The sequence below is a fragment of the Chiloscyllium punctatum genome, chromosome 17 (genome assembly GCF_047496795.1).
Source record: "Chiloscyllium punctatum isolate Juve2018m chromosome 17, sChiPun1.3, whole genome shotgun sequence".
In the NCBI taxonomy this organism is placed as follows: domain Eukaryota; kingdom Metazoa; phylum Chordata; class Chondrichthyes; order Orectolobiformes; family Hemiscylliidae; genus Chiloscyllium; species Chiloscyllium punctatum.
The window spans coordinates 47,385,409-47,412,613 of NC_092755.1; the positions used below are offsets into that span (position 1 = coordinate 47,385,409).

Genomic DNA, 27,205 nt, shown 5'->3' on the forward strand with positions numbered 1-27,205 from the left:
GGGTCAGCTCAAGTTTTGTTTCGAAATGACAAATGCATTGGAAAACATTTTTATTCAACATCATTAGAACTTAAAATACCACAACTTAGCATTATTTTAAACCAAATTTCAAAGGTTGCTTTCTTTTCAAAATTGCATAATTCTTCAAAAGAAACTATTGTACTGATTTGGTCAATGAATAGTTTAAGCACATTCTCTGGAAATTGCTCTGTTCCCAACTTAAAAGATGATCAATCCATTTAAAGCCAACGGTTTAAATCTAAATCTGTCACAGACAACTACTGAAAGGAATTACAAACAAACATACATCTCACTGTGCAATTTCAATTCCTATTGGTTAAATACCTTCACTTTAGTCAGTTCAGTTCACCTCAACTTCAGCTATCTCTTCCAAAGTCTACTCAGTCCTTTGCCACAGAGCAGTTGGATCTCTGTCAACACTTCTTTTTACAACAGGCATTCTTAGAAAGGCAAAGGTGATAATTCTTCTTTGCTGAACTACAAATATACATCTCCCCTTTGTCCAAGCTGTTGCATGTGAATATGAGCACATGTTCCCTGTCACGTAGTAAATTAATGCGTTAAGCTGGAGCCATTGAGAATTGAATGCAAGATGGTAACCACGTAGAAATTAAATTTCAACGGTGCTCTCACTGTCAAAAGAATGCAACAAGCTCTAAGATGGGAGCAGCTTCTTTGATTTTGCATGAACTGGGCCTCACATTATGTTTAGTTTTTAATATGTGACCCTTAACATACAAGTATATTGTCTTATTGCTCGTGCAAATGCACTGTTTTAAGTTGGGGGCTTGGTAGTGGAATACTGCAAGAGCGCAAATAATTCCTTTTTAAGAGTGTTTGGTAGTATTTATGACAATTAGTTAGGAAAGACACTGCCTAGTGTAGCACTAAGATCTAGCATGTAATTTTGAATGCGTACATTTTCTAACATTTGACTGCCCAGCGAGTGGGTGGATGAGCAACAAAGACCCGTGCAACCATGGGGGGCAGGGGAGGGGACGAAAGCCACAATACCTCTCTTACAATGCTATCCACAGGATTCTACTCAAATGTGCAAGTGTGGCTGGCAAAGAACAACAGGGAATGTTTGATGCTGCAGGTTTTGTGTAATATCTGCTGACAGAGAAAACAAAATTGAGGGAAGAAATGAAACCGCATAGACCTCAGAAGTTGCTAGCCTTTCTGCAAATTCTATATCAGGATCCTGCATTAGGATGATAGATAGGACAGCACAGAAACCTCCAAATTGGATGGCGTGGGAGATATTGCCCAAATGTCATGAATGTTTCCTTTGAATAAATCTGTCTGTTAACACTACTGCAGTCTAGACGATGACTGTGCTCTTGGCTTTGCCTGATGTCTCCAATCATGTCAGTGTAGATTCCATTATCAATCACTCCATTTACATTAGCATTTTGTCAGCAATAATTCTTGTTACCCTCTTCCCAAGTTGTTGAATGATGTTTCTTTAGCTCCAGTCATTCTCCAGAAAAAAAACAACCTTCTATAATGTTGTGTTCTAGCCAACCAGAGACACAAAGATAGCAATTTTATTTGTTAGTTATTCTCAAGGATATTTTGTTCCTCTGCTCATAAGATTAAGCCACACTTAAAAACAGTTGGAGTTGATAATTGCACTAGGTAAGGGAACTCAGATACATACCTGTGCCGTCACTCCCCGTCACACAGATTAATACTTGTACAGTTCTTATCTAACCACTGATAACAGCATCTCCATGGTAAAACATTTATTCCTCAGCAGGTACCAGTATAGATTTACAGTAGGATTTGAGTCAAACAATGACTACTTCTGCATGGACCTGCCCACTCACACAATACAAAGAATGATGGCAGTTGGCTTGCCTTGTAACGAGCGTGTTCTGTCAAAGTGAAAAGCCATCTCCCCGCTCTGTGTTTGCTTGTGAATCGTGATCTGAGGCTGGGGCTTGCATCGCCTTTCACAAGGGTCAGAGGTGTGCGAGTTGGGCAGAGGGACACCATGGTGGGTTTTAATATGGACCCTTAAGTAGGAAGCAGTAGAAAAACCTGAGGAAAAAGACAGAAGAAATTCTGTCACTCCGTCAGATGAAACCCAAACTTTTCCAAGCCTTCCGTACATTCAAAATTAGAATATCCCACCAGTCTGATCTCTAGGGGGGCTGCTTATGTCCAACACATTTTCTTCTGAGCAGCTCGCTTCTCATTTTTGCCCTGTATAATGTGACACTTATCAAGCAGTCTGTTTTGACTTGGGAGAGAAAGACAGTAGTGCTGCCACCAGGCTTAGTATATTGGCACTAGCGCATTATATGGAGTGCGGGGGAACTACAAACTATTACATTCTCATGCTTTATGGTACATTTAATGGTACCATCACCCTCAAGCTGGTCTCAGCAAGACCATCATAAATGGGACATGTATCATCAGCATATTAATATACCAGTGTTTTGCAGCCCCAAATATTCATTCCAGATAAGAGTCAAGATTGGACATGCAAAGTCCAAATTTGTAAAATGCTTTCCCAAACTGACATTGGGTGAAGAAAGCTTGCTTTCTAACTTAATTTCTCTTTAAGCAACATTCCTGAGCAAGATCTACCAGCAGACATCCCAAGGATCCAGGATCGGGGAATACAGGAAGCCACTAACAAGCTCCTTGTGCTAAAAATATCTCTTGAATGGCAGGCTTTGAACTACATAGTGAGATGGCCCTTACTGAAGAGGTTCAGGACAAGCTGTCAACCTCCACCAACAGGGTCTGAATTCAAATATCTAATGCACTTGAAGTACGCAAAACAATGCTACATATTACAAAGACATGTCTCATCTACAGACTCTAAGTGATGGATTAATCATCTTAAACTCAGTGAATGAGGAAATGATTGTTTGGCTCCAGGGATTTACATTCACTGTGAAAAAGTGAAAAAAAGCTCCAAGTTAAGGATGGCCCTTTAGTCTCCCAATTTAGATCAACTTTATATTTTTGAATATCTAACTAGAGGGAACACCTAGTGGAAACCACATCTGGTGGACAGAGGTAGATAGTTTCCACCTGTTGGTATATGGCATGGGATAGAGAGGACTTAATGAAGACACGTCAACCTAAAAGAAAATTAACTACAGTAGTTTTCCCTTAGTCTTTGCAACACATCAGTACAGGCGGATGCTGTCAGAAGTCTGGTTTACCTGATCATTCAGTACATGGCTGTATATAGAATGTAAACATGAGGCATTAAGTAATTACAAGAGTACAAAACTGGACTTTGGTTTGAGAAGCTTGACTCTGAACACAGAATTTCAAATCAGATTTGCACTGAAGCAAACAAATCCTTCCATCTCAGGTCAAACTACACTCTTAGTGGAAAGTTGGAGTGGAGTGGAGTGGTTAAGATCAACCCATCCTACTGCTCACCATCCAAACACACCCAAATGCACATTAGTTCAGAGATTCAGCATGGAGATCTCTGCAAAATTGACAATGCAATATTTCTTACCACAGCAGTAGAGGAGATACATGAGCAAGAGAAGAAGGAAATATAGCTAGAAAAATGAAATTAAAAAAAGATACATACTGACAAGGAACAATATACAGTGGTGGCAGAGTTAATAAATTGAATCACAAATAGAAACAGTGAAATCCTATAGTGATTGACTACCCAGAACAGGCCATCAACAGTTGACAGCCAATAACAGAAAAGGAACTACTGAACACGAACAAGTCGCCAGAGCAGCCAGCCACGAGCAATAGCATGCAGAAAGATGTTAAATATTTATTCTCTTTCCCGATTCAACAGCTGAAAAGACAGCAAGCCTCACTAAGGTGGAAGTTCCGTTCATTTACAGTTCAGGCAGTAGTGGCCCCAGTATTAATACCATGTGATGGTGAGATAGCCTGAAGAGGGTCACATACTAACAACTGGCAGTTCAATGGAATATCAGAAAGCAGTCGGTACTTGTGGGACCTTAGCACCATATGGTGAATGCCTTCAAAAAAAAAAGGATGAGATCAAACACTGGTGGAACTGAGGTAATGGTGGCGGTGTTGGTACTGGAGGGGGTCACATGCTTAACTTAAAACAAAATTCATTCATGGGTTGAGGGCATTACTGATGAGACCAGAACTTTTTTGCCCATTCTTAATTGCCTGAAGGGCAATTGAGTGTCAATCACATTGTTGTGGGTCTGGAATCATACGTAGGCCAGACAGGAAAAGACAGTAGATTTCCTTCCCTAAAGGACATTAGCTTACAAGAAGGGTTTTTATGACAATGAAAATTGTTTGCTTTATGGTCACCATTAGTCTACCTACCAGCTCTGCATTCATTCACTCACTTCACACAGTCATCCAAGGGCTCAGAATGAATGCAGTGCAATGTATAACTTGATCAGTTGTCAAAGTTTTTGCTAAGTTTATGTATTCTTTTAAATCTACATCATATACACTTTCAAGGAATACAGGAAAGTCTCACATTCATCACGCATTGGTTTAAGTTACTTGACTCTGAACACAGAATTTCAACTCAGATTTGCACTGTGGCAAACAAATCCTTCTGTCCCAAGTCAAACTGCACGTCCTGGTGGAAAGTTAGAGAGGAGTGGTTCAGATCAACCCATTATAGTGCTCACCATCCAAATACGCCTGAATGCACATTAGTTCAGAGATTCAGTGTGGAGATTTCAGTAGTTTGATACTTCTGACTAAAGCATTAATCGAAATGTATGAGCAAGAAATGAAATATGAAGAGGTTGACCTGATCTTTGCAATGTCTCAACTAGCTAATATTATATTTGCAAAACATTAAATTCTGCATTAAACTGGATGCCACACTGCACAGTTTATTCTTGATTTCTTTTGTGTTGCAAAATAAACCTCAGTTTAACAGATTTATCTGGAAAACTTTGCTTCCTCTGAAATTGGATCACTGTTGGCATGATCATCTAAATAATCTCTCTCAAAAGTCCTACATTGACCCTTCAAACACTGGAAATACTGTATTACTCTCATATTGGAGCATCCTGGTTATAGCTATCAGATGTTTTGCATCATTTATTGGATAAAAATATCACACTCAGAATTGGTTCAATATAAATGTAATTCCAAGGCAACATGATGGCTAACACTGTAAACAGAAAAGTTATCAAATTGGCAAAATAGAAGCACTCTTCCAGATTGGGGCCAGAAAGCATTGTTGTGGTTATGTAGATGGACTTTTGCACCTAAAACTCTCATATATAACCTGAGAACATTTGAACCAACATGGGATATGCCAAAGAAAATGTTGCATTGTGAATATCACTCAGCATAGAAAGATTACCAATTTTTATGGTATAAAATCTAAATAAGCAGGGATCTGGGAGGTAGACTATGATGTTTTACAACACATATTGGCTCTATACAGAACTTGAGATGTAAGAGTGTCACTTTTCCCCCAAAGTAATGGTAAATTCGCAATATATCCAAACGTTTCTCTTTGTGTAAACCTATGGTGTCAAACTGGTGATGAAATTAGATAAAGTTGAAGCCAAGCTGCTTTTTAGATTTAACACCATTCTTCTGGTTCTGAACATAGCAAAAAACGAGCCCTGAGAAAAAAAAAGAGACTGACCAAGGGTCTGCTCACAATGGATGAGTTTGTTAAAAGTTGTGTTGTAGACGGAGACAGTGCAGAAAAGCAGCAACACCAGTCATAGAGTACACTTGCATGGCATTCTAATCTAAACAGTGACAGTCGATAAACATCAGTTTGACCAAACACAGCGGCATTTCAAGCTTAGGTAAGCCCAGAAAATAATCATGAATCAACCATCCAATTTGCTTTCTCCTACCTGCCACCTACTGTGCATTTTTCCTGTAGGAGCGAGATAATTGGAGACTTTTGATTTTTCTTCACAAAAAGAACACAGTTGGCACAAATTCTTGAGCTAAATAAAACTAGAGAGCAACTGAGTGTTCAAAGGCCTTCCCATTAGAATGACAAATTCAAGATTTTCAGCTCACACTCTGCAAATCAACAACCACTACTAATAGAACAGAACACAGATAGCAGATTGACATATAGAAAAAATAAGTCATGGTCCTAACTGAATCTTGGGACTGGTTAGTTCAGTTAGCTAGATGGCTACAGCCTGGATCAGATTAATGTCAACAGTATGATGTTTGACCCTCCCTCCTTCTGGCTGGAATGGGCTTAGAATGTGTCTCCACAATCCACTCTTAGGGAAAAATTATGATTCACTGCAGCTTAACAGTGAATAATTGCCAAGGAACTGCCTGCCTTCAGGCACAGAACTCAAAAAAAAGGGATCTGTGTGGGCCAATTGGGAATCATTTTCAAATATTCTCATACACCAACAAACAATATGCAAATCCAATTTTAAAGATCCTACAGCATTATCTTGATCAATTAAGGCAGCTACCCCCAGTGTCCTGAAAAAAAATTATCCCTCAATCAAATTCATAGAAACAGTTTACTGATGTGTTTGGTGGTCATGCAAAACTTTATATAATAAATGCAAGTCTAACACAAAGGACAAAACGTGAACTGGTTGGTTTGGAGACAGCATTTGCAACTATGCAACCTGAAACTTCTGTTCCAATTTTAACAGCAAGAGTGATGTATGAAGAAGAACAACAAAACAAGAACAAATCTGGAGAAAAATAATCTGATGTAATCTTGGGTGTTTTAGGATAAGTCAGAATATTTGTAGGATAAAGTAAGTCTTGTATCATGTACAAATGAATAGTACAGTATTGCGTTTATCAACTAAAATGAGGAGGAAAACAGACCGTCATTACTATTTTCCATCATCAATACTTACTTTACTATGAAATCGACAGACTGAAATGATGGGGTACAAGGTAAAAAAAATAAGTCTTAGGCTAAATAAACTAAACGATCAGATGCTCAGAACTGAAGTGGATAGATTAAGTCACAAGTCATCAATCAAATCCTAGTTTCCAATTTCACTGGATGGATTAGTAAAATCATGTGGCCTTCTCAAAAAGCTTCCAGAAAACATCTTTACCTTCACCCTCAGCTGTTCTGACATCCAACTATTAATTGCTTCTTAAATATCCCATCACACTTTGGCAACAACAGAATAAAACAAGGTTTAAGCTTAGAGGTAAGCTTTTTTAAAAAAACCAAAACAGTAAATCTACAGTAGTCAGTTTATAATCACTCCATTTGTTGACAAAATTCTCAAAGGAGAAAGTGAGGACTGCAGTTGTTGGAGATCAGAGTTGAGTGTATGGTGCTGGAAAAGCACAGCAGGTCAGGCAGCATCCGAAGAGGAGAATCGACATTTCGGGCATAAGCCCAAAACATCGATTCTCCTGCTCCTTGGATGCTACCTGACCTGCTGTGCTTTTTCAGCACCACACTTTCAACAAAATTTAAGGATATAATCAAACTCAATTTCAGCTATCATAGATTCCCATTCTATTTGCCAGTCTTCCCATTGGCAGTTGTTTATCTACTGGTAAATCTTCTACATTTGCTATCAATGTGCAGTTAACCATAATTTCCAAATGCATTTTTGAGGTAATTAGGTTAAAGCATGATCAATAAGTTGCATATGTGACACTTAGTACTGTATATTTTCCACAAGGCCAGGCTCATGCTAAACTTACTGCTTAATTACATAGAAGTTAATAACATCTTTCAAAGTACTAAAATATTTAGTTGCTTTTTCAACTTTAGCATAAAAATGTTTCACAACTAAGCCTGATGCAAATTAGACTCCTTTATACTCTGGCTTTATTATTTTTATGCAGTTAAAGACAAATTCCTCAGAGCAACAAAACATATCAGATTCAAACTTCATCTCTATTGTAACAACCTTTAGAGGTAAACAGCACACCTTGATCTTTAGATTATTTTTTAAAAGTTACCTTTGTTACAGATGTTGCAGATGTTATTTGGTCCTTCATTATGCTTTTTGACATGATCAGTCATATAAGCTGCACGTAGATATTTCCCACACACTTGACAGGGGACTTTTTCCTCATGGCATGTCAAATGCGAACGCAGGCGGTCTTTGGTCGCAAAGGAAGCTTCGCAGGTCTGTAGGAACATGTGAATAAAATGGAAATCATTCTGGTAGCCTGACAGTACCAGTGGTGTCAGCTGTGGCTCAGTTAATCTCACTTTTGCTTCTGAGTCAGAAGATTGAGAGTTCAAGACTAACTTCAGGAATGGAGCACAAAAATCAAGCCTAATACTCCAATGCAATGCTGAGGAGTGCAGTGCAACTAGAGGTGTAGTCATTTGGATGAGGCATAAACCAAGTCACCACCTGTCCTCTCAGGTGGACCTTTTATTTATTTGTTTTTCAGGCAATGGACATCACAGGCTAGGTCAGAACTTTTTGGCCATCCGTAATTGCCCCGAGAAGATAGTGGTGGAGCTGTCTTCCGAACTGCTGCAGTTCATGTGATGTCGATACACCTGCAATGTTACTAGGGAGTATCAGATTTTTTAACACTGTGACAATGAAGGAACAGTCCTACATTTCCAGGTTAGGATGGTTGTGATTTGGGGGGACTTTGCAGCTGGTTCTGTTCCCCTGTATCTGCTGTCTTTGTTCTTCTAGGTTCTTCTGAAGCACATAATCACTTTTTGAATTTAAGTAAAACCCATCATCTATCACAAAGAAGATATACAATAAACAATTTATTTTTAGTGCTAGATAAAACTAAAACCAAGTGTGTATATATACGTCCTCTAACCATCAAGTCTCAGTGTAATACCTATGATTGCACATTATCTGTCAGTTGCAGCTTAAGATTGCTAGTCATATATAGTATGTCAAATAGATGTGAGATGACTGTAATGCTTGCGACTGGATTCTCTTCATTTGGGAGAATGTGGTCTTACTTTTAGTCCACTTAACTCTTAAGTTTTAAAAGTACAGGATGATAGAAGGAGGTATTTTTCTCTGTTTACGAATCCCCAGAATTCACCATCCGTTGGTGTGGCTTTCAGTTCAGAATCATTACAAGTAGTAATTTTCTCTGTGACAACTCCAATGCTTAGATACCTGATGGAATTGATAGCCAATGCACCCACGTCTACTTGAAGAAATAGATTTGACCAAACATTTTGTTCCAGCATTTAATTTCTGAGATCATCTGTTGAATTCCTCTTGTAACTTCCTCAGGTGTGCACAGACAATTTTTTTGGGTGGGATCGTTTACCTTTGCCTTTGATTTTTTGCATATTTTGTTCAGACTTGAAATGCTGCAGCATATTTGCTGAGTCTATGTCCTTTTCCTGCAGTTAAGAGTTGAGCTCATTCAGTTTTGACATTATCTCTGTAAGGAATCCAAAGTCAAACAACCATGCATTGTCTGACACTTCAGTGCAGATTTTTCCTTGATTTAAGAACAAGGGCTATTTCAGACATCAGATCTAAAAAGAAAATCTTTGAAGGATCTTCTTTTGACTTAACCACCTCACAACAGCCTAGAGGATTAGTTCACCATTAGTTGCATCAAGTTTATGAAGTAAAATGCAGGAAAGTAGATAGGAGGAATTTTTAATCAGCCATGATCCTATTGAATGATTTTGCAGTCCACAATAGCTTACTCCTGTTTCTAATTCTTACGATTTAGTGGTCTTATGTAATAAGAATTCAAGCAAGCAGTGGTGAAAGGTTTTTGGATGAATCTGATTTACAAACTTAATAACAACTTTCAATGCATAAGAAAAGTCCATACTTTACTCAATAACGCTTACTGGTGGATTAAAGAATGGTAATTGGCAAAAGAGGGTCATTTCTCCAACAAAGCCTGCATTTGTGCCAAAGGTGGCTGGTATGTTATCAGGTGCGATGCAAGTCAATTTCTTGATTGGAATGCTTTTCTCAAACAACTACCTTCTGAATTTATTGCAGAGATCCTCATCCTTTGTCTGTCTCTCACAGACAAAAGTGAGAAAATCATCTTTAGTTATGCCTTTAAAACCCATGCACATGAAAATAAGTATCTGGGCCATGTCCATCATGTTGATCAATTAATTGACTGCAGTGAGGAGCATTCACAGTCCTTCAGGTCCTCTTGTAATTGCTGAAAGACATCTTTGGACAAAACATCCACTCATCTTGCAACTATGGAATTACCAAGTAACATGCTTTGAATTGTTGTTGTTATTCCTTCAGTGTTCTTAAAGTCTCTGAATAAAGAGTCAACTGCCACAGCCAGTACTACTTTAATTACTTCGCCAACAACAAATGATCATGTTTTGCCAGAAGATGGCACACATGAAATGATGCTTCCTTGCAGGCCTTAGGCTTTGGTGCTAGTTTAGAAAAAAAATCCTGTTGAGCCTTCAAAACAGCTATCTACTCAATAGTTTTCTTTGTAGAAGGCGTGCTGCTTGAGATAAAACTATCCTTGAATGTGCTATGTGCTGTTATCCCATATTCCTCTTTTTTTTTTTACTTACTGATACACTTTGGTGACATACAAAGCAAATGTTTTACAATTGTGAACAGAAAATCATTAGCCCATCCTGCGTGGATGTTATGCAATTTTGGTTCCTTTTTAGATGTCCAGTCCCACAGTGCCTCTGGATGCTCATTTTTGAATTGCTAGATCTACTTGAAATCTATCCCATTTAGGATAGTGATGGTGCCACACAACACAGACACACAACTTGGTGTCACAAGGATCATGTAGATACACTTCTACTACCATCGCATCTATGATAGGCAGATTGATGAGGACAACATCAAGTAGGTTTTCTTCCCTCTAGTTGGTTCCCTCAACACTTGATACAGACCTAGACTCTTTAGGACACAGCCAGTTCAGTCTGTATGGTGCTAGCAAGTAATTCCTGGTGATGGTCAGTGGAGTTCCCTAACCAGAATATATTCTGTGCTCTTGCATATTTATTACTTCTTCCAAGTGGTGTTCAACATGGAGAAATACTTATTCATTAGCTGAGATGTGCATCCAGTGGTAGCCTGCAGGTTTCCTTGCTCTTGTTTGACTAGATCCCATGAGATCATAGGATTCACAGTTGATGTTGAAAGCTCTAATCAAAGTGCTCAAAATGCTAGAAGCATGATAAAAAAGCACTGTAGAAACTGATCTGGTAGCACCTGTAGAGAAAGAAACGGAGTTGGCGTTTTAAGTCCAAAGACTATATATTTGGTCATGGTCACGTTTAGGAATTTCTAAAGTCTGGCTCTGTGATTAGGACTTATGCCAGGCTGTTGCTTTTCTTGTCTGAGAGGCAGCTCTCCCAAATCTTGGCACAGATATCAAGATGTTACCAAGAACTTTGTAGGGTTGACAGGACTGCGTTTGCCATTGTAGTTTGAGGTTGGGCAGTCTACCCAATTATCTTCCTTAGGCCTTGTAGTGGTTTAATACAACTGAGTAATAAAAAAGGTAATAAAGAGTCAACCACTTTGCTGAGTCATGTTGAAGCCAATCCAGGTAACACATTTTTCAAAAGTTCTCTCTCAGGATGAGGATGTCGCTGGCAAAGCCATGCCTAGAGGGCAGTTAAGAGTCAATCACATTGCTATGGATCTGAATTCACATGCAGACCAGACCAGGTAAGGATGGCAGATTCCTTCCCTAAAGGACATAAGTGAATCAGACGGGTTTTCCCAACAATCGACAATGGATTCATGGTCATCACCAGACTCTTAATTCCAGATATTTATTGAATTCAAAGTGCACCAACTGCTGAGCTGGATTTGAACCTAATTCCCCAGGATGTTATCTGGGTCTCTGGATTAACGCTCCAATGATAATACCACTAGGCCATTGCCTCCCCATATTTCCTTCCCTAATGGACATCAGTGAACCAGGTGACTTTTTTTTGACATTGTGCTATACCAGGACTACTCAGAGTGGATTTTAATTCCAGATTTATTAACTAGTCAGGCAGCATCCGTGATGAGAGAACAAGCTAACCTTTCAAGTCCAGATGATTTTTCATGTGAAGTGCAGAGGGGGCTGCACTTATACAATAGTGTGGAAATGCGGAGAGCTGGGGGAAGAGAGGCTGACTGTGTGGAGTTTGCACGTTCTCCCCCCTGTCTGGGTGGGTTTCCTCCGGGTGCTTCGGTTTCCTCCCACAGTCCAAAGATGTGCAGGTCAGGTGAATTGGCCATACTATATTGCCCATAGTGTTAGGTAAGGGGTAAATGTAGGGGTATGGGTGGGTTGCGCTTCGGCGGGTTGGTGTGGATTTGTTGGGCCGAAGGGCCTGTTTCCACACTGTAATGTAATGTAATCTAATCTAATCTAAAAAAGATTTTAAAAAATTGTGTTAGTTTTAGCATCTTTGAGAAGTGTTAATTATCTTGGTGATTTACAGCTAATGAGGTAGTTTTGATGCGTTGTCACGATTGTAAGAGAGAAACTAATATGTAAACAGTAAGCTCCCACACACAGAGTGATAATGATCCAATAACCAGTTTTTAAGATATTGTTTGGGGGATAAATGTTGATCAATACTCCCTTCTTCAAAATAATGCCTGAGGCGGGAAGTGAACCCGGGTCTCTGGCACTGTGAGGCAGCAGTGCTAACCACTGTGCCACCGTGCCGCCCACGGTATAATTTCACGAAATAGTATAATTTCAAATAACCATTTAAGATTGTATTACTGCTTGGTAAAACAGCAGTAAAATTGCTGGAACCAAAAAATGCTGGAAAAGCTCTTCAGGTCTGGCAGCATTTATAGAGTTGGACCCGAAACATTAACTCTGATTCCTCTTCAAAGATGCTGCCAGACCTGCTGAATTTTTCAGCAATTTGTTTTTGTTTCTGATTTACAGTATCCACAGTTCTTGTGTTTTTGATTTAGTAAAATTGCTGGAATTAATCTGAAGTGTCCTTGAGTCAGAAAAAGTTAATGTTAATTAGAGCTCCTACACATAATTATTATCCAGTCGTTTCTAATGGGTCGATAATGAATGAAGACAGGACCACGCTTTCGACAAAACTCTTCCCATCAAATTACTGCAGAGGCAGCTCATGCTACAGAAGGAGGCATGGAGTTACCAACATTCATTATGTCTGGGGAAGCTCACTTGGGGCTCACAGGACAATCATCCTTGCTCTTTGAGAGTCACTAACTCCAGGTAAGGGTCCCATGAGCAGGATTACAAGCGACAGTCAACGGTGCAACTTTCAATTTTTTGATGATGATGGTTGATGAGCTAGATAACAGATGCTTACAGGCAGATAATTCTTCAAGTAGAGAACTAGCGTTTCCTTTATGCAAACGAGAAAGGCAACTGGAAACTGCAGCATGGAATCTTCAGCCTAGTCACCTTGGTTACTAAAGTGAAACATTAAAGGGTCTTACAAGCAGCTGATGAGGAAACTGTAGAACTGCAAAATGTTGAGCAATGAGTAGAAGATCTGCCCTTAGACAGATCAATTCCACACATAGGGCTTTGCAAAATAAAGGTGAACTCACCTGACATTTAAAGGGTCTCTCTGCAGTGTGAACCTGCTTAATGTGGCCATTCAAGTGATCCGGTCTGTAAATGAAAACATCAAAATTAGCAAGGTATTGAAATATAAGACGATTTTGTTTTTGAACAACATTTCCTTAAACACATGCACAAGACACAGAACCTCGGGGCACATCAGTACATAATCAAATACCAGGACATTTTTTGATCAATTCTAAGAAATTGTTGGCAAGCCTGGCACTTATTGCTGCTGAAAAACAACTGATGAGCCTTCTCCTTGAACTACTGCAAACTGTATGGTGAAGAAGGAACTCCAACAATGCTACTATGTACAATTTTGACCCAGCAATAATGAAGGAATGGAAATATATGTTCTAGTAAATAAATAAGTATGATGACATCATACACCTTCTGATTGTGTCTTTCTAGACTGAACAGTGTTGTGGGTCTGGAGGTGCTGCTAAAATCACTTAGGGGAGTCTCCAAATGGCACCTTAGGAGGGAGAAACTTTGTGATTCAGGCCTTCACTTTCCTCACCAGTTACTCACAAGGGCCTAAAGTATGCTATGAAAGGCTAAGCCAAGTTCCAATCATCTTGTAAGGAGAATGTTGGCATTTGATTTTTCAGTTTTCATTATGCCTTTCAGCTGGTCTAGTTGCATCCAACTTTGATTCAACCAGTGTCTTAATGCTAATTTGTCTTGGTTGCTGGTCCAGCAAGCAGATCTGTAAAATATTGCTGTCATGTTTCATAAAAATTTGCAGTTTTTTGGTGCACATGTGAGAAAGTCTGGGGGGGAGGAGAAGGGGATGTGTTCCATGACTAACTTATGCCAACCTGACAGATCTGAGGGGTTTTCGGACACACAGCACATTAGAATATCATTCCTCATACAGGAAGTGAGGATATTAAAAAGCTTTTTCCCATGCATATCTAGAGCGGGTAAGTTGGACCGGCCCAGAAGAAGAGAGATCGAGATCATCTTAACTTCGGACCCCAAGACTTCCTTGATCACTCCTGTACTTATGAAGCCTGTGGAGCACAGACAGTGCATAAGTGTACCAGTACTTATTTTACACTTGGGGCACCCTGAGGATACTCCCACCTTAAATTTCGAAAGATGATCTGGGGCCAGATGGACCCTATGAAGAATTTTCAACTGTATGGCAGGTGTCCTGTTACAGATCGAGATCTTTCTCACATTCTCACAAATGTCCTCCCATGACTTGGAGGAGATCTAACTCCTAACACTTTCTCCCAGACTTCACATACTTTCTCAATATTATCCGAGGAATCACCTCCCAGTAAACGATAGAGAGTACTAACCAAGAGAGTGCTCTTGGCATAAAGCACCCTCTTCGCTGTATCGGATCTGTAGGGGTTGGTCAAAACACTACAGATTGTAAGGTAGTTCATTTTTGGATAAAGTCCCTCACCTGGAAAAAACAAAAAAGGTCGCTTCTAGATAACCCATACTTGCGGCTTATTTGGTCAAAGTACATCACAATCTCATCCTCAAACAAGTCACCCAGACAGGAGACTCCCCTAGTTACCCAAAATTTAAACCTAGTACCCATTATTCCTGGCCAGAATCCCAGCATACCAACTACAGGGGTGAGGAAAGAGGCTTTAGATATATTGCCCTGACTCTGTTGCATTGCCCTTCATGACTGGATTCTGACAGTATTCCGCAACTGTCCTCATCTTATCCATAAAGAACATGCTAGTAAGAGGGCACTTTGTCTGAGAGGTTTCTATATCCAACCATATTGACATCGGATCCTCACAAGCCCAATCACTCACAAAAGACAGAAGGTGGTATCTCTTAGGTGGAGTTCGATACAGCTAAGTGTGAGGTGACGCACCTTGGGAAGAACAACAGGAAGGCAGAGTACTAGGTCAATGGAAAGATTCTTGGTAGTGTGGATGTGCAGAGGGATCTTAGAGTCCATGTACATAGATCCCTGAAAGTTGCCACCCAGATTGATAGTGCTGTTAAAAGGCATTTGGTGTGTTAAGTTTCATTGGTAGAGGAATTGAGTTCTGGAGCTGCAATATTGTGCTTCAACCGTACAAAATGCTAGTGTGGCCACACTTGGAATACTGTGTACAGTTCTGGTCGCCATATTTTGGGAAGGACGTGGAAGCATTGGAAAAGGTGCAGAGGAGATTTACAAGGATGTTGCCTGGTCTGGAGAGAAGGTCTTATGAAGAAAGGCTGAGACACTTGGGTCTGTTCTCATTGGAAAGAAGGTGGCTAAGAGGGGATTTGATAGAGGCGATCAGAGGATTAGCTAGGGTAGACAGTGAAAGTCTTTTTCCTAGGATGATGATGTCAGCTTGTACAAGGGGGCATAACTACAAATTGAGGGGTGATAGATTTAAGACAGATATCAGAGGCAGGTTCTTTACACAGAGTGGTAAAGGCGTGGAATGCCCTACCTGCCAATGTAGTCAACTCAGCCACATTACGGAGATTTAAACAATCCTTGGATAAACACATGGATGATAATGGGATAGTGTAGGGGGACAAGCTGAGAATAGTTCACAGATTGTCACAACATCGAGGGCCGAAGGGCCTATTCTGCGCTGTATTGTTCTATGTTCAATGGGAAGTCTATTCCCCAAAGCCCTTGGGGGAGGTGCAATTTGGTGAGCGTAATGAGGGGCTGCTGGTGGTGCCAAATAAAAAAACTAAACCAGCCAGTAAGTCTCTGCAATGTTTGCCTGGGGAAAAAAATATCAGAGGGACCATATTCACATGGGATATAGCAAATCAGTAGGGACATTCATTTTAATGAAGACTATTCAACCTAACCAAGATATTGGAAAGGCCTCCCATCATTGGAAGATCTTGTTCAATCTTGTTAAGCTAGTGAATAAAATTAGCCTTAACTGATCAAAGTTGGGAAAAACAAAAATGGCTAAGTAATGAAAACCCCCTGCAACCATTTAAAAGGAAATTGTGATTTACCCTCAATGTCAGGTATTCCCCTCACCTAGACCAAACTGTTCCAGGATGTAAAAATTATATGGCCACTCCACCCTATCAAATGTCTTCTCTGCATCTAAGGAGGTCATTAATCCCTGAACCGATCCCTGCTGACACGCTTGGACCATATTCAGTAATCTAATACAGTTGGAGGATCTGTAGCACTTTATAAAATCCATCTGGTCCTCCATAACAATAGAGTGCTACACCTTCTCTAATCTTAAGCAAGGGTCTTGGACAAAATTTTAAAGTCTAAATTTAGAAGCGAGATGGGCCTATACGAAAAACAGTCCTCTGGGGTCTTCCCTTTCTTGAGGATAAGAGAAATTTTAGCCTCTCTCAGGGATGGCGGGAGGCAGTCATGATTGTATGAGTAGTTGTAAATGTCCAGCATCGGCCCTGACAATATATTTACAAATTTTGTAGAATTCACTAGGGAGATATCAGGGCTGGATGCCTTTCCATTTTGGAGCTGTTTTACTGCCTCCTGCATTCCTTGCACTGTTAAGCAGAAACACCTGTTCAGAGGTCACACCTGGAAGGTCCAGGTTCTTAAAACAGATTCCATCTTAGTCAATCTATCCTCACAGCATTCCAACTGGTATAATTCAGAGTAATCTCACTGAAATGCAGCATTGATCATTTTAGAGTCACAAGTAGGAATCCCAGTGGTTTCCCTGACTGATAGAATAGATTTGGTGGAGGAGGGGGGTCCTTTTCGTGGCCAGATATGCCAGGTATTTGCACGGCCTAACACCATGTTCAAACAATCTTTGTTTCGTAAAAGAGAGGTCACTCTTCGCTGTCTGAGTGAGCATGGAGTTCAAAGTAACCTGGAGAACTGTAACCGGCTGTAATTTAGTCACCAATGTCCAATCAAAGTATGCTGTCTCGGCTGCTTTCAGGTATGCCTCCAGCAGACGCTGCTGCTCTCCTTACTGTCGTTTGCGACAGGCCAAGTGAGAGGTAACTAAGCCCCTAGCATAGGCCTTAGCAGTCTCCCAGAGTATAGATGGGTTGCTAGCCGTACCTAAATTAATGACCAAGAATGCTTTGAACTCATTCGAGAAGCACTCAATAAACTTACTGTCCTTGAGAATAAAGGGATCCATTCATTTGCCAGTGCCGTGAGCCTGTTCCATTGCCCTTAATCTTGACCTCCAAATATACTGCTGCCTCATCGAAAATGGCAATATTTCCAATGGTACAGAATATCACCAAATCCAGAAAAGCAGGGGGGGGGGGAAGCGGGTGCGAGGAAAAGACTAATCCTAGTATGACACTTACGTGGATTAGGAAAAAAAAAGGTGAGGTCCCTACTTGTAGGGTGGAGACATCTCCCAATTATACACACAAGTCAACCAGTTGTTTAGATTGCGGAGAGGTTTTGGGGGGGCATTTGGGTATTCTATTTACCGTAGGGTCCATGGGGTGATTAAAATCTCCCTCTATGATAGTAATTTGCATTTCAAGGGCAATCAACTTGGAGTGTGCATCTGCCAGGAATTTAAGGTGCGTCAGGGGACAATAGACATTTAGAACGCCATACTCTTCACCATGTATAAAGGCTTTAAGGATTACAAACCACCCATACTCATCCTTAACATGATCTAGTAACTTACGTGGGAGATTCTTCCGAACAAGTATAGCCACTCCCCTGCTCTTAGTGTTAAATGATGAAAAGAACACCTGATCAAACCCACCCTGCTGCAATTTTAGATGTTCTTTATCATCAAGGTGGGCTTCCTGCAATAGGGCAATATCAACCCTATCCTTCCTAAGACTTTTTTCTATTGACCGGCGAGCGACTCCCCTTAATATCCCAGGTGCACCATTTAAGACAATTAGCCATGTCAATTACAACCCTTGAACTTCCAAGATGAAGAACCCCACTTACAACGCGCTAAGTAAATAAAGACTCATCAAGCCTAGGAAACACACACATAAACACACACTAAAACTGCTTTAACAGAACTTTCAAAAGCTGCATCTACTAAAAATCAACACATTAAACTAAACCAAATACAAAAATATAAGAGACACTTTATGTGGGACTGTTTCCCCTGCCCACAGGGGGCACTTAACAATATTCACATACACCTCCATAGTTCCTTCTAGCTTGAGTGCGCCCCAGACTCAAGCAAAGGAGAAAAACAGGTATTATGGACAAAGAAATTAAAAGAAGGCATCACCCATTCTCAGCCATACATTAACCTCAATTAACACTGGAAAAAAATCCAACAACACTTTCTGTAATAAAAAACGAGAAGTATACAAAAAGGTAAAGGGAAAGAAAAAAATCATTCTCCACAACCCTTTAGACCATCTGGTTTATCTTCAAGCGTCCAGAACGTTTTTGCTTTTTCACCCACCATGGATGAAACAGAGCGCCGCCAGGTATCTCAGAGTACTGAATATCAAGATCCCTCAGTCTCTTCTTCACCTCATCAAAGGACTCCCGTTTCCAGATCACAACCACAGAAAAGTCCTGGAAAAACAATCTTGGATCCTTTGTAGATCAGGGCCAATGGATCCTTCCCCAGCAAACAGGAGGCTTCCATCACCATTTGTTTGTCCCTGCAACACTGGAATCGCTCTAGGACCTGGTGGGGGTGCTGATCCAAACTGGATCTGTGCACCACAACCCGGTGAGCTCTGTCAATCCGCACTCGGTCCGCCTCAGCTTCCCAGCCAAGAAATCGCGGCAACTGGTCTTCAAAAGAACTGTTGGCTGCTTGCCTTCCTTTCCCTCCAGCAGCCCGACAACCCAGATATTCTTTGTTCGACCTCTAAGATTGAGGTTGTGGACCTGCTCTATTAAGGCCTGTACCTGTTTCTCGAGGGCCTGGATCTGCTCCACCGAGGACTTGACCATGGTCACCAACGCCACAATCCACTCACTTGACCCCTTCCACTCGCCTCCTGAGTCCTTCCAGCTGCTGATCATGTTTCTGTAGCATGACTGAGATCAGTTCCAGCCTGGTGAGACTTTCTTTGATCATCTTCCAGAGCTTCACGAACTCTGCAGCCAAATCTTGTTGAGCAGGTGAATCTATCTGGGTTTCAGAGGATGCTGATGCTGTGGCCGCAACATGTCCGATGCTGCAGGCAAATGTCATGTTGTGATTTGGTTAATCCTTTGCCTCTAGTCATCTTCCCTTGCTGGAAAAAAAAAGCTATGTTGCAGCTCTACCAATATTGATTTTCTCCAAAACAGCTTAGGTGGGGAGGGTAAAAGCACTATTTCGCCTGAGTTGTGGTGCAGAGCTCAGTTAGGCAGACCTGTTAGATCTCCGCAATCTTGTATCCCCCATTCCAGTTCTTGATGGTGAAACCAACTCATGGATTTAACATTTCCTCCTCTGTTTCCTAAAGGGTTCCAATGAGTAGTAGCCTCCCACTGGTAGTGGCCCTTGCATGTCAGGAAAGCAGCAGATTAGTTATGGCTCTGCTCACAGCCTATCGCTCCAACAAAGTCGTTCCTGCTAAAACCCCAAAAGTTGATTGGAGCAGATCCAGAGGGTGAAACGCTATTTTAAAAAAAATTTCAAGGTCTCAAAAGCATAGTTAACCAGATGAACAAGGCAAAAAGGGCTGTGAATCTGTAAGTCACCAGTCACAAATCTGCTCTTATCACTGATGGTTACCAAACTCTTGCATTTGGGGCAGAAGTAGCTCTCCAGGAATGGAATCCAAGACAGAGCAGTCATCTTAATTTCTACTCACTTTGCTTGAGAAATGGGCTAGCAAACATGCCCCAATGATTGCCCTAAACAGTCCTGACCAGGAAACTATACCTAGCAGGTTCATTGTTCTCATGGTTGTTACACACACAAGCAAGAAAATACATGATCTTCTGTACCTGGAGTGAGTTTGCCTTTACAATCAAAACAGCAAATGCCCAAAAAGAAGAACATATTCATGTCACAGGTAAACCAATACCCAAACAATAGTGTGGAGCTCAAAGTGACTACAGAACTGCATTATTAACAGAATGCTATTTAGTGCAAATGGGAATTCTCTGCTATGCCTCAATACAGATAGTCAGGTTGACAGAGGAAGCCATACAGAAAAATTTGGATTGTGTATTCAGGACAGTTTCCTAGAACAAAACCTTGTGGATACAATCAGAGATCAGGCTATTTTGGAACTGGTAACATGTAATGTGGTGGGTTCCATAAATTGTGTCAGTAAAACATCTCCTCAAACTTTGATCATAACATGGCATAATTTAGCACTCCATTTTAAAGGGAGGAATTTGGGTTTGAAATAAGTGAGCTATGCTTAAATAAGGGTAGTTACCAAGGAATAAGAACACAGTTGATTGCAGTAGACTGAGGGGAAGGTTCAGCAGCAAAGACAGTTGAGGAACAATGGCAGATATTTAAGTAAATTGTTCATGGCTCATAGCCAACAAAAATCCAAGTGAAGAAGGAGTATTCAAAAAAAGGAGAGAACGCCACCAAGATGTTAATGATGGCATCAGATGGTAAGTAAGAACATACAATGTGGCAGAGTTCAGTTGCAAGCCTGAGGATTAGGTAAGCTTTTAAAAACAGCAAAAGACACTAAAAAATATAAAGAGGGTGAGAGCAATCTTTGAAGGTAAATCAAGTAATATCAAGGCAAGACAGCAAAAGCTTCTTTCAGTATAATAAAAAGAGACAGAAGCGATAGTGAACATATGCCATTTAGAGAATGAGGTTGGAGGTAGTATATTAGCATGGATAAGAGGATTAACTAACAGAAGACAGGTAGTAGGGATTAAGGGGGCATTTTCAGGGGGTAACCTTCTCCTTGTTTGTATATTTGTATTAGCTCTGACCAAGGTTCCTTGAGCTGCAGGTACTCCCACATATTGTTATTATCTTACACACCTGCCTTGTTTTACCTGTCTGACCTTACTTTATATTACTTCCTTATTTTTAATTGAATCACAACTTTTTGTTTTATTAGATTAATTGGTCTATTACCTTAAATTGCTGATTTAGTCAAATTAAACCCATTCCCGACTGCACTGATTTGCACCTTAACAATTTTCTAACTTTAGCACTCCTGTTCAGATATTTTCAAATCAATTATTTCATCAATGCTAATGTACAGCCTCTAAAAGGGGAGACTTGAACTTGAGCCTCCTGGGGTAGAAGTAAGAACACTATTCCTCCCCCCAACCTTTTTGCACTCTTGTTGAAGATGTATTCAGTTCTGTAATCACTTTGTGGTAGCCAATCCTGTTAATTTGTAAATGATTCTCATTCAAGTTTGACTTATTAATTCAGCTTACTGGGCCCTCTTGTGGTACAGAGGTACACCCCTATCCCTGGACCAAGAGACCCAGGTTCAAGTCCCACCTGCTCCAGGTGTGTAGTAACATCTCTGAACAGGTCAATTAGAAAAATAGGTGTTAAAAAGTTAAAAATTAATTCAAATTGAAGGGCCTCTTGCAGGGTAGTGGGAGGACTGGATTCAAGTCCTACCTACTCTATACGTGTATAATAACATCTCTAACAGGTTGATTATTAAAACTTAGCTTACTGCAATACTAATTAGTAACTAATTAGGCAACCAGTTGCAACTGGTTGACAACTAACAGTCAGGCAGAAATACAGTTTCTGTATAGTAGATATCTTAACTTCCTGTTTTCTTTACACTGGTTTTCAAGTTATATCTAATTCCGAATTTTAAACTAAATTTGGACTTGAGGGAGCCCATAAGACAGATGAGCAAAATTAGGCCATTCAGTCCATTGGGTTTGCTCCATTGAGATCATGGTTGATGTGCGAATAGATGTTAAGCTAACTGGCCCATAATTTCCTGCTGCTGAAAAACTAGTGATGAGTCTTCTCTTTGAACTGCTGCGAAGCATATGGTGAAGAAAAAGCTCCAACAATGCTACCTACATACAACGTTGACCCAGTAATAATGAACGAATGGTGATATATGTCCAAATAAGTACGATGTTGTTATACACCTTGTGACTTTGCCTTTCTAGACTGAACAGTTCGTGGGTTTGGAGGTGCTATTGAAACCATCAGTAGTGCTGAGTGGGTTAATCAGTAGCCATCAATTGCGCTTTGGGAGGGAGAAACGCCATGTGTTATGCAGGCCTACACTTTCCTCATCAGTTGCTCCTTTCTGAAACTTTCTGCTTCCCTCACTTTTTGAGGAAAGCATTCACATTTTTTATCTTGCAATCTGAAAGAACTTTCCCTGGATCAAGGGAATTTTGAAAACTTAAAACCCACGCATCAAACTACCTCACTAACAACTTCATTTAAGACCCCAGAATAAAAATCCACCAAGATCTCCTTCCAAATTAATGTAAAATTCAATGTCTTCATTATGAGATCACTAATTAACCAATCTCTATAGTTGTTGTCTTCCATTAAAAAAAAGAGTTTTGGAATTAAGAGCTGAAAGTCCCATAAGCATTTTGGGGTTCCAATGTGGCGTCACAGCATTACGGTGGGACCATTTATAGCATCATAAATGGCAACAATACTCAAGGTATGGTTGATCACCGCAATGTAGGAATGCATACGATTTCTTACGACCTCTGTGGTTGTTGAAACGTTTGGTTCATTTTTCCCTGCTTTATTCGTTTTCTAAAAATATCTGATCTCGAGTTCAGAACAGCACAAAGCCAGTATTCAGTGCTCATCCTTAATTACTCCTGAGAAATGGTAGTTAGCTGGCTTCTTGAATAGCTACAAAAGATATAAATACATCCATTTTGCTATTAAGGAATTTCAGCATTATAACCTAGAGATAGTGAACGTGGGGTGATCCTTTTCAAACTCTAACGAGAACAAATAGAATTCAAACTTTGTTCATTGGTATTTCAATACAACTCAGAATACAAACATTGCTCACATTTTCTTCCCAGGTGCAACTGGATATTTTTAAAATTTCACCTGCCATTGTTTTGACCACTAAAGGACAGTTGCATCATTTCTAACAGAGGTTTTTTCCAGCAAATACATGCATATACATCCATGAAGAACAATTTACTCTCTCAATCCTTAATATCATCCCTATCAGTCACCGGAGTGTTTTCTAACAACATATCTAACATAACTCATTTTTCTTCCAACTTTCTTACTAAGTTTCAGTGAAAAAGAAAATTCAGATTTCATTTTGACAAGCAAGGTAAATAATATGCTAACAGATTACAAAGAAATCAACTGCAGAACCAATTATACATTGTTTTGTGTTTTCCAACTGCAGGTTTTCCTTTTGTCTCTCTCTCTCATGCCTATTTTACTTTAATTCTGTGCTTCATAGTAATTGGCCAAATAATCTCTTACAACTTCTGTGCTTGTCAAGCTGTTTGGTTGATGTTTCTCTTTGCTTTATTCATTTTTTAAAATATCTGATCTTGGGTTCAGAACAGCGGAAGGCCAGTATTTATTGCTTATCCATAACTGCTCTTGAGAAATCATGATGAGCTGCCTTCTTGAACCGCTACAAAAGATTAGGTTCATCCATTTCACTATTAAGGAATTTCAGGATTATAACCTAGAGACAGTGAAGGTGTGGTGATATTTTTCAAACTCAGTAACATTATGCCTTACTGTGACTGTTTTACTGAAACATCAGGAATCATGTACACCACTTTCATCCTTAGACCAAATGTGAGCAGCTTTTTTAACAACCTTAAAAATTGCCAACAATTACACTGTATTTGAATCTAGTTATTGTTTCATCATTCTGGGAGCTCTTCAGCTCAGGTGAGTCCTTACAGTTATCCCTTTCAGTCCCTGTCTGCTTTTTTCTCTCTCCCTCTATCAAGTTTATGTACGAAATATTTTGAATTATTGTTAATCATAACTCATCATTGCTTGCTCCCATAAAGGAATGGAGTACTCTGGAAACATTAGGGATGCCATAATTCATAGTAAAGAGTTAAGGAGGTAGGACCAACTTTTGGCAATCCATGTCATTCTGACACAAAGACAGATAACCAAACCAAATCAGCCTCCCTATCTATGTATACTCAAAATTATAATACTCAATGACCCTCAAAATTGACCACAATGGTTCCTAACCAATCTTTTGAAAAACCAGTACCAGACTATGAATAATCAATACCAGACATCAAGTTTACAGTTTAAACAAAAGATTTAACAATTAATTAATAATTAGTAACTTCAGCAGAGCTAGGCTAAATTACAAGGTCTCTAATGTCTATTATTTAAAACTAATCCTCTTTGATTCTCAACCCTGATTCCCACAAACAGATGTCATCTGTCGCCTTCTCCAAACCAACATCAGCAAACAGAATGATTACAGCCTATACTGTTACTGCAATCTACTTCTTTATCAGGTCAGTTTAATACTATAGTATAAAAAAACATAGCAGGTTACAAACAAAGCTACCTCAGACTCACCACTGAGACCTAACTATTACCCTTGCACTGCTGACGAATAGCTGACCAGGCTAGAGTCACTCAGCTGAGTCTATTGTCCTTTACTGAATTCCGAGCTCAGGGTCCTTATTACCAGACTTCTGCTTAACCAGCAATGCTTGGTTCTTTCTTGCAAAGTGGGCATTGTCCCTATGAAGTTGGTGTCAATAAAGTGTGGAGCACAGCAGGTCAAGTAGCATCAGAGGAGCGGAAATTTAACATTTCAAGTTAGAAACTTTCATCAGGACTTCTCTGGTGCTGCTTAACCTGCTGTGGTTTTTCCATCTCTACATTTTATCCACTATGACTCTCCAGCATCTGCAGTCCTCACTATCTGCTAATTCCCACTATCCTTGTGGAGACCTAGCTGTTGAACATTCTGGCACTATGTAGGAATTACGATGCAGCCATGCGGCTACACAGACACAGTTAATGGATAAACCAAAAAAGAAAAACTGAAGAGATGCACCTGGCCAGCTCACTTAGCAGACTCCATGATCCACAACATCACAGGCACATAAGATTGTACCATGTTTGGCTTCTGAAGACACCAATGCATGCAGATAGATTCTCGTTGGCTCTAAGGAACACTCATTTGATTTTTATAATGGAGATTATATTCTCTGAACTTTCCATGAGTTGATAATAGGAGGACAACCAGGAAGCAAATCAAACCTCCATCTTGTAGTTGTGGTAGCCAAAATCCTTCTGATCGAGGCACTGTTCAAAAAGCTCTGGTTTCACTTTGCTGGACTGGTTGTCTTCCTATAAGGCCCCAGTTGCCATTCAAAAATCGGCCAACTGCATAATACCTCTCTGGAGTGGTTGCTGTGGAGATGTTTGCCAAGCTGGGATGTTGGTTTGCAGTTGTTTTATTCTCTTTCTAGGTGACATCCTCAGTACTGTGGAGCCTCCTGTGAAGCAATGCTGTACTATGTCGATTGGAATTTATTTGGTTTTGTTCCCACTGCTTGCGGTTGCTGGTTCTGGTCGTTTGTTGCAGTGGTCAGTGATCCTGAATTATAACAGCAACCACTCAAACACATACAAGAGAAGCTGCAGTAGGACCCTGTTCAAACGGGCTGCAATATACTGGTAGCACTCCCAACCTGTGGAGAGGAAGAAGAACGCTTCGACAAAGTCTTTGCCAAGAACGGATATCCCGACAAACTTCATCTGCAGATACCTGGCAGACAAACAATGCATCGAGGACATGCCACAACCCAACACACTAACAGTTTTACCTTATCTAAAAAATGACTCAGAACTGACAGCCAGACTTCTCCGACCACTCAGATTCATGACAACATGTGAACTGCCAGCCACGCACAGACAACTCACCAGAACAAAGGACCCATCATGTGCAGGACAAACGTGGTGTACAAGATGCCATGCAGGACTGCATTAAACGCTATATAGGACAAATAGGCAGACAACTAGCAATCTGCATTCACAAATATCAACTAGCCACTAAACACCATGACCAGCTGTCCCAAGTAGCTATGCACACAGATGACCAGGACCACAAGTTTGACCAGGACAAAACAACAAAAATATTCAAGCCAAATAGAGAACAGCTAGAGAATTTCTAGAAGCATGGCCTTCATCCACAGTCTCCATCTATAAACATATTGACCTAGACCCAATATAGTGACCTTTGCACAAACCGGAATGACAACTGGAAGCAGCAGAAACGAAGCCAAATATATTCCAACCCCCACAGTTATAGCAGTGCTTCACAGGAGGCTCCACCGTACTAAGGATACCACCTAGACAGGGACAAAATTGCTGCAGACCAACTTCCCAGCTCAACAAACATACCCACAACAAATGTAACTGGCACCCAAGCTACAAATCTTTACACAAACCTTGAATCTCTCCAGAGTCAAAACAACCAGAGTACTTTGAACAAGAACCAATCTACAAGCCTGGGCTAAATCAACAAATATCAATTTGTTTGTTCTTTTTATTTACAAAAAAACAAGCTGCAGCTCAGAGTCCAAGGTCACCTTCAGATCTCACTTCACAGCTCCAAACTAAAAATAACAAAGTAAAATAAAATAACAATGGTTTCAACAATGTCCAGTGATGCAACTTTATTGAGATTTAAAACTGGAGATCATTCTGAACTGAGGAAGTGTGAACATGAATGTTATACTACTGGTTTACTTGGTTAGTATACAACTTTATATACTAACTTTATACTCTTTACACTACTATAATTTTAGTGAAAAATCTGCCACAGTCAAATAATCAAAATGATTTTTGGCTTGGTGAATGTCTGTGCAGGTGAACATAAAACAATGAGCTCACTCAAAAGTGAAAACTAACTTTTAAAT

General features: G+C 40.1%; 1 protein-coding gene across 2 annotated transcripts in view; it reads right to left on the reverse strand.

Moving 5' to 3' along the window:
* Positions 1–27,205, reverse strand: part of patz1 (POZ/BTB and AT hook containing zinc finger 1) — a 64,345-nt gene that overhangs the window by 16,746 nt on the left and 20,394 nt on the right. The window contains exons 2-4 of one of the 2 annotated variants that reach the window (XM_072587070.1): positions 13,467–13,530; positions 7,915–8,086; positions 1,885–2,067 (exon numbers count right to left, since the gene is read on the reverse strand). In XM_072587070.1, the coding sequence (XP_072443171.1) occupies positions 1,885–2,067; positions 7,915–8,086; positions 13,467–13,530 (419 nt within the window). The remainder of the gene's footprint in view (positions 1–1,884; positions 2,068–7,914; positions 8,087–13,466; positions 13,531–27,205) is intronic. The other variant, XM_072587071.1, reaches the window with a different exon arrangement.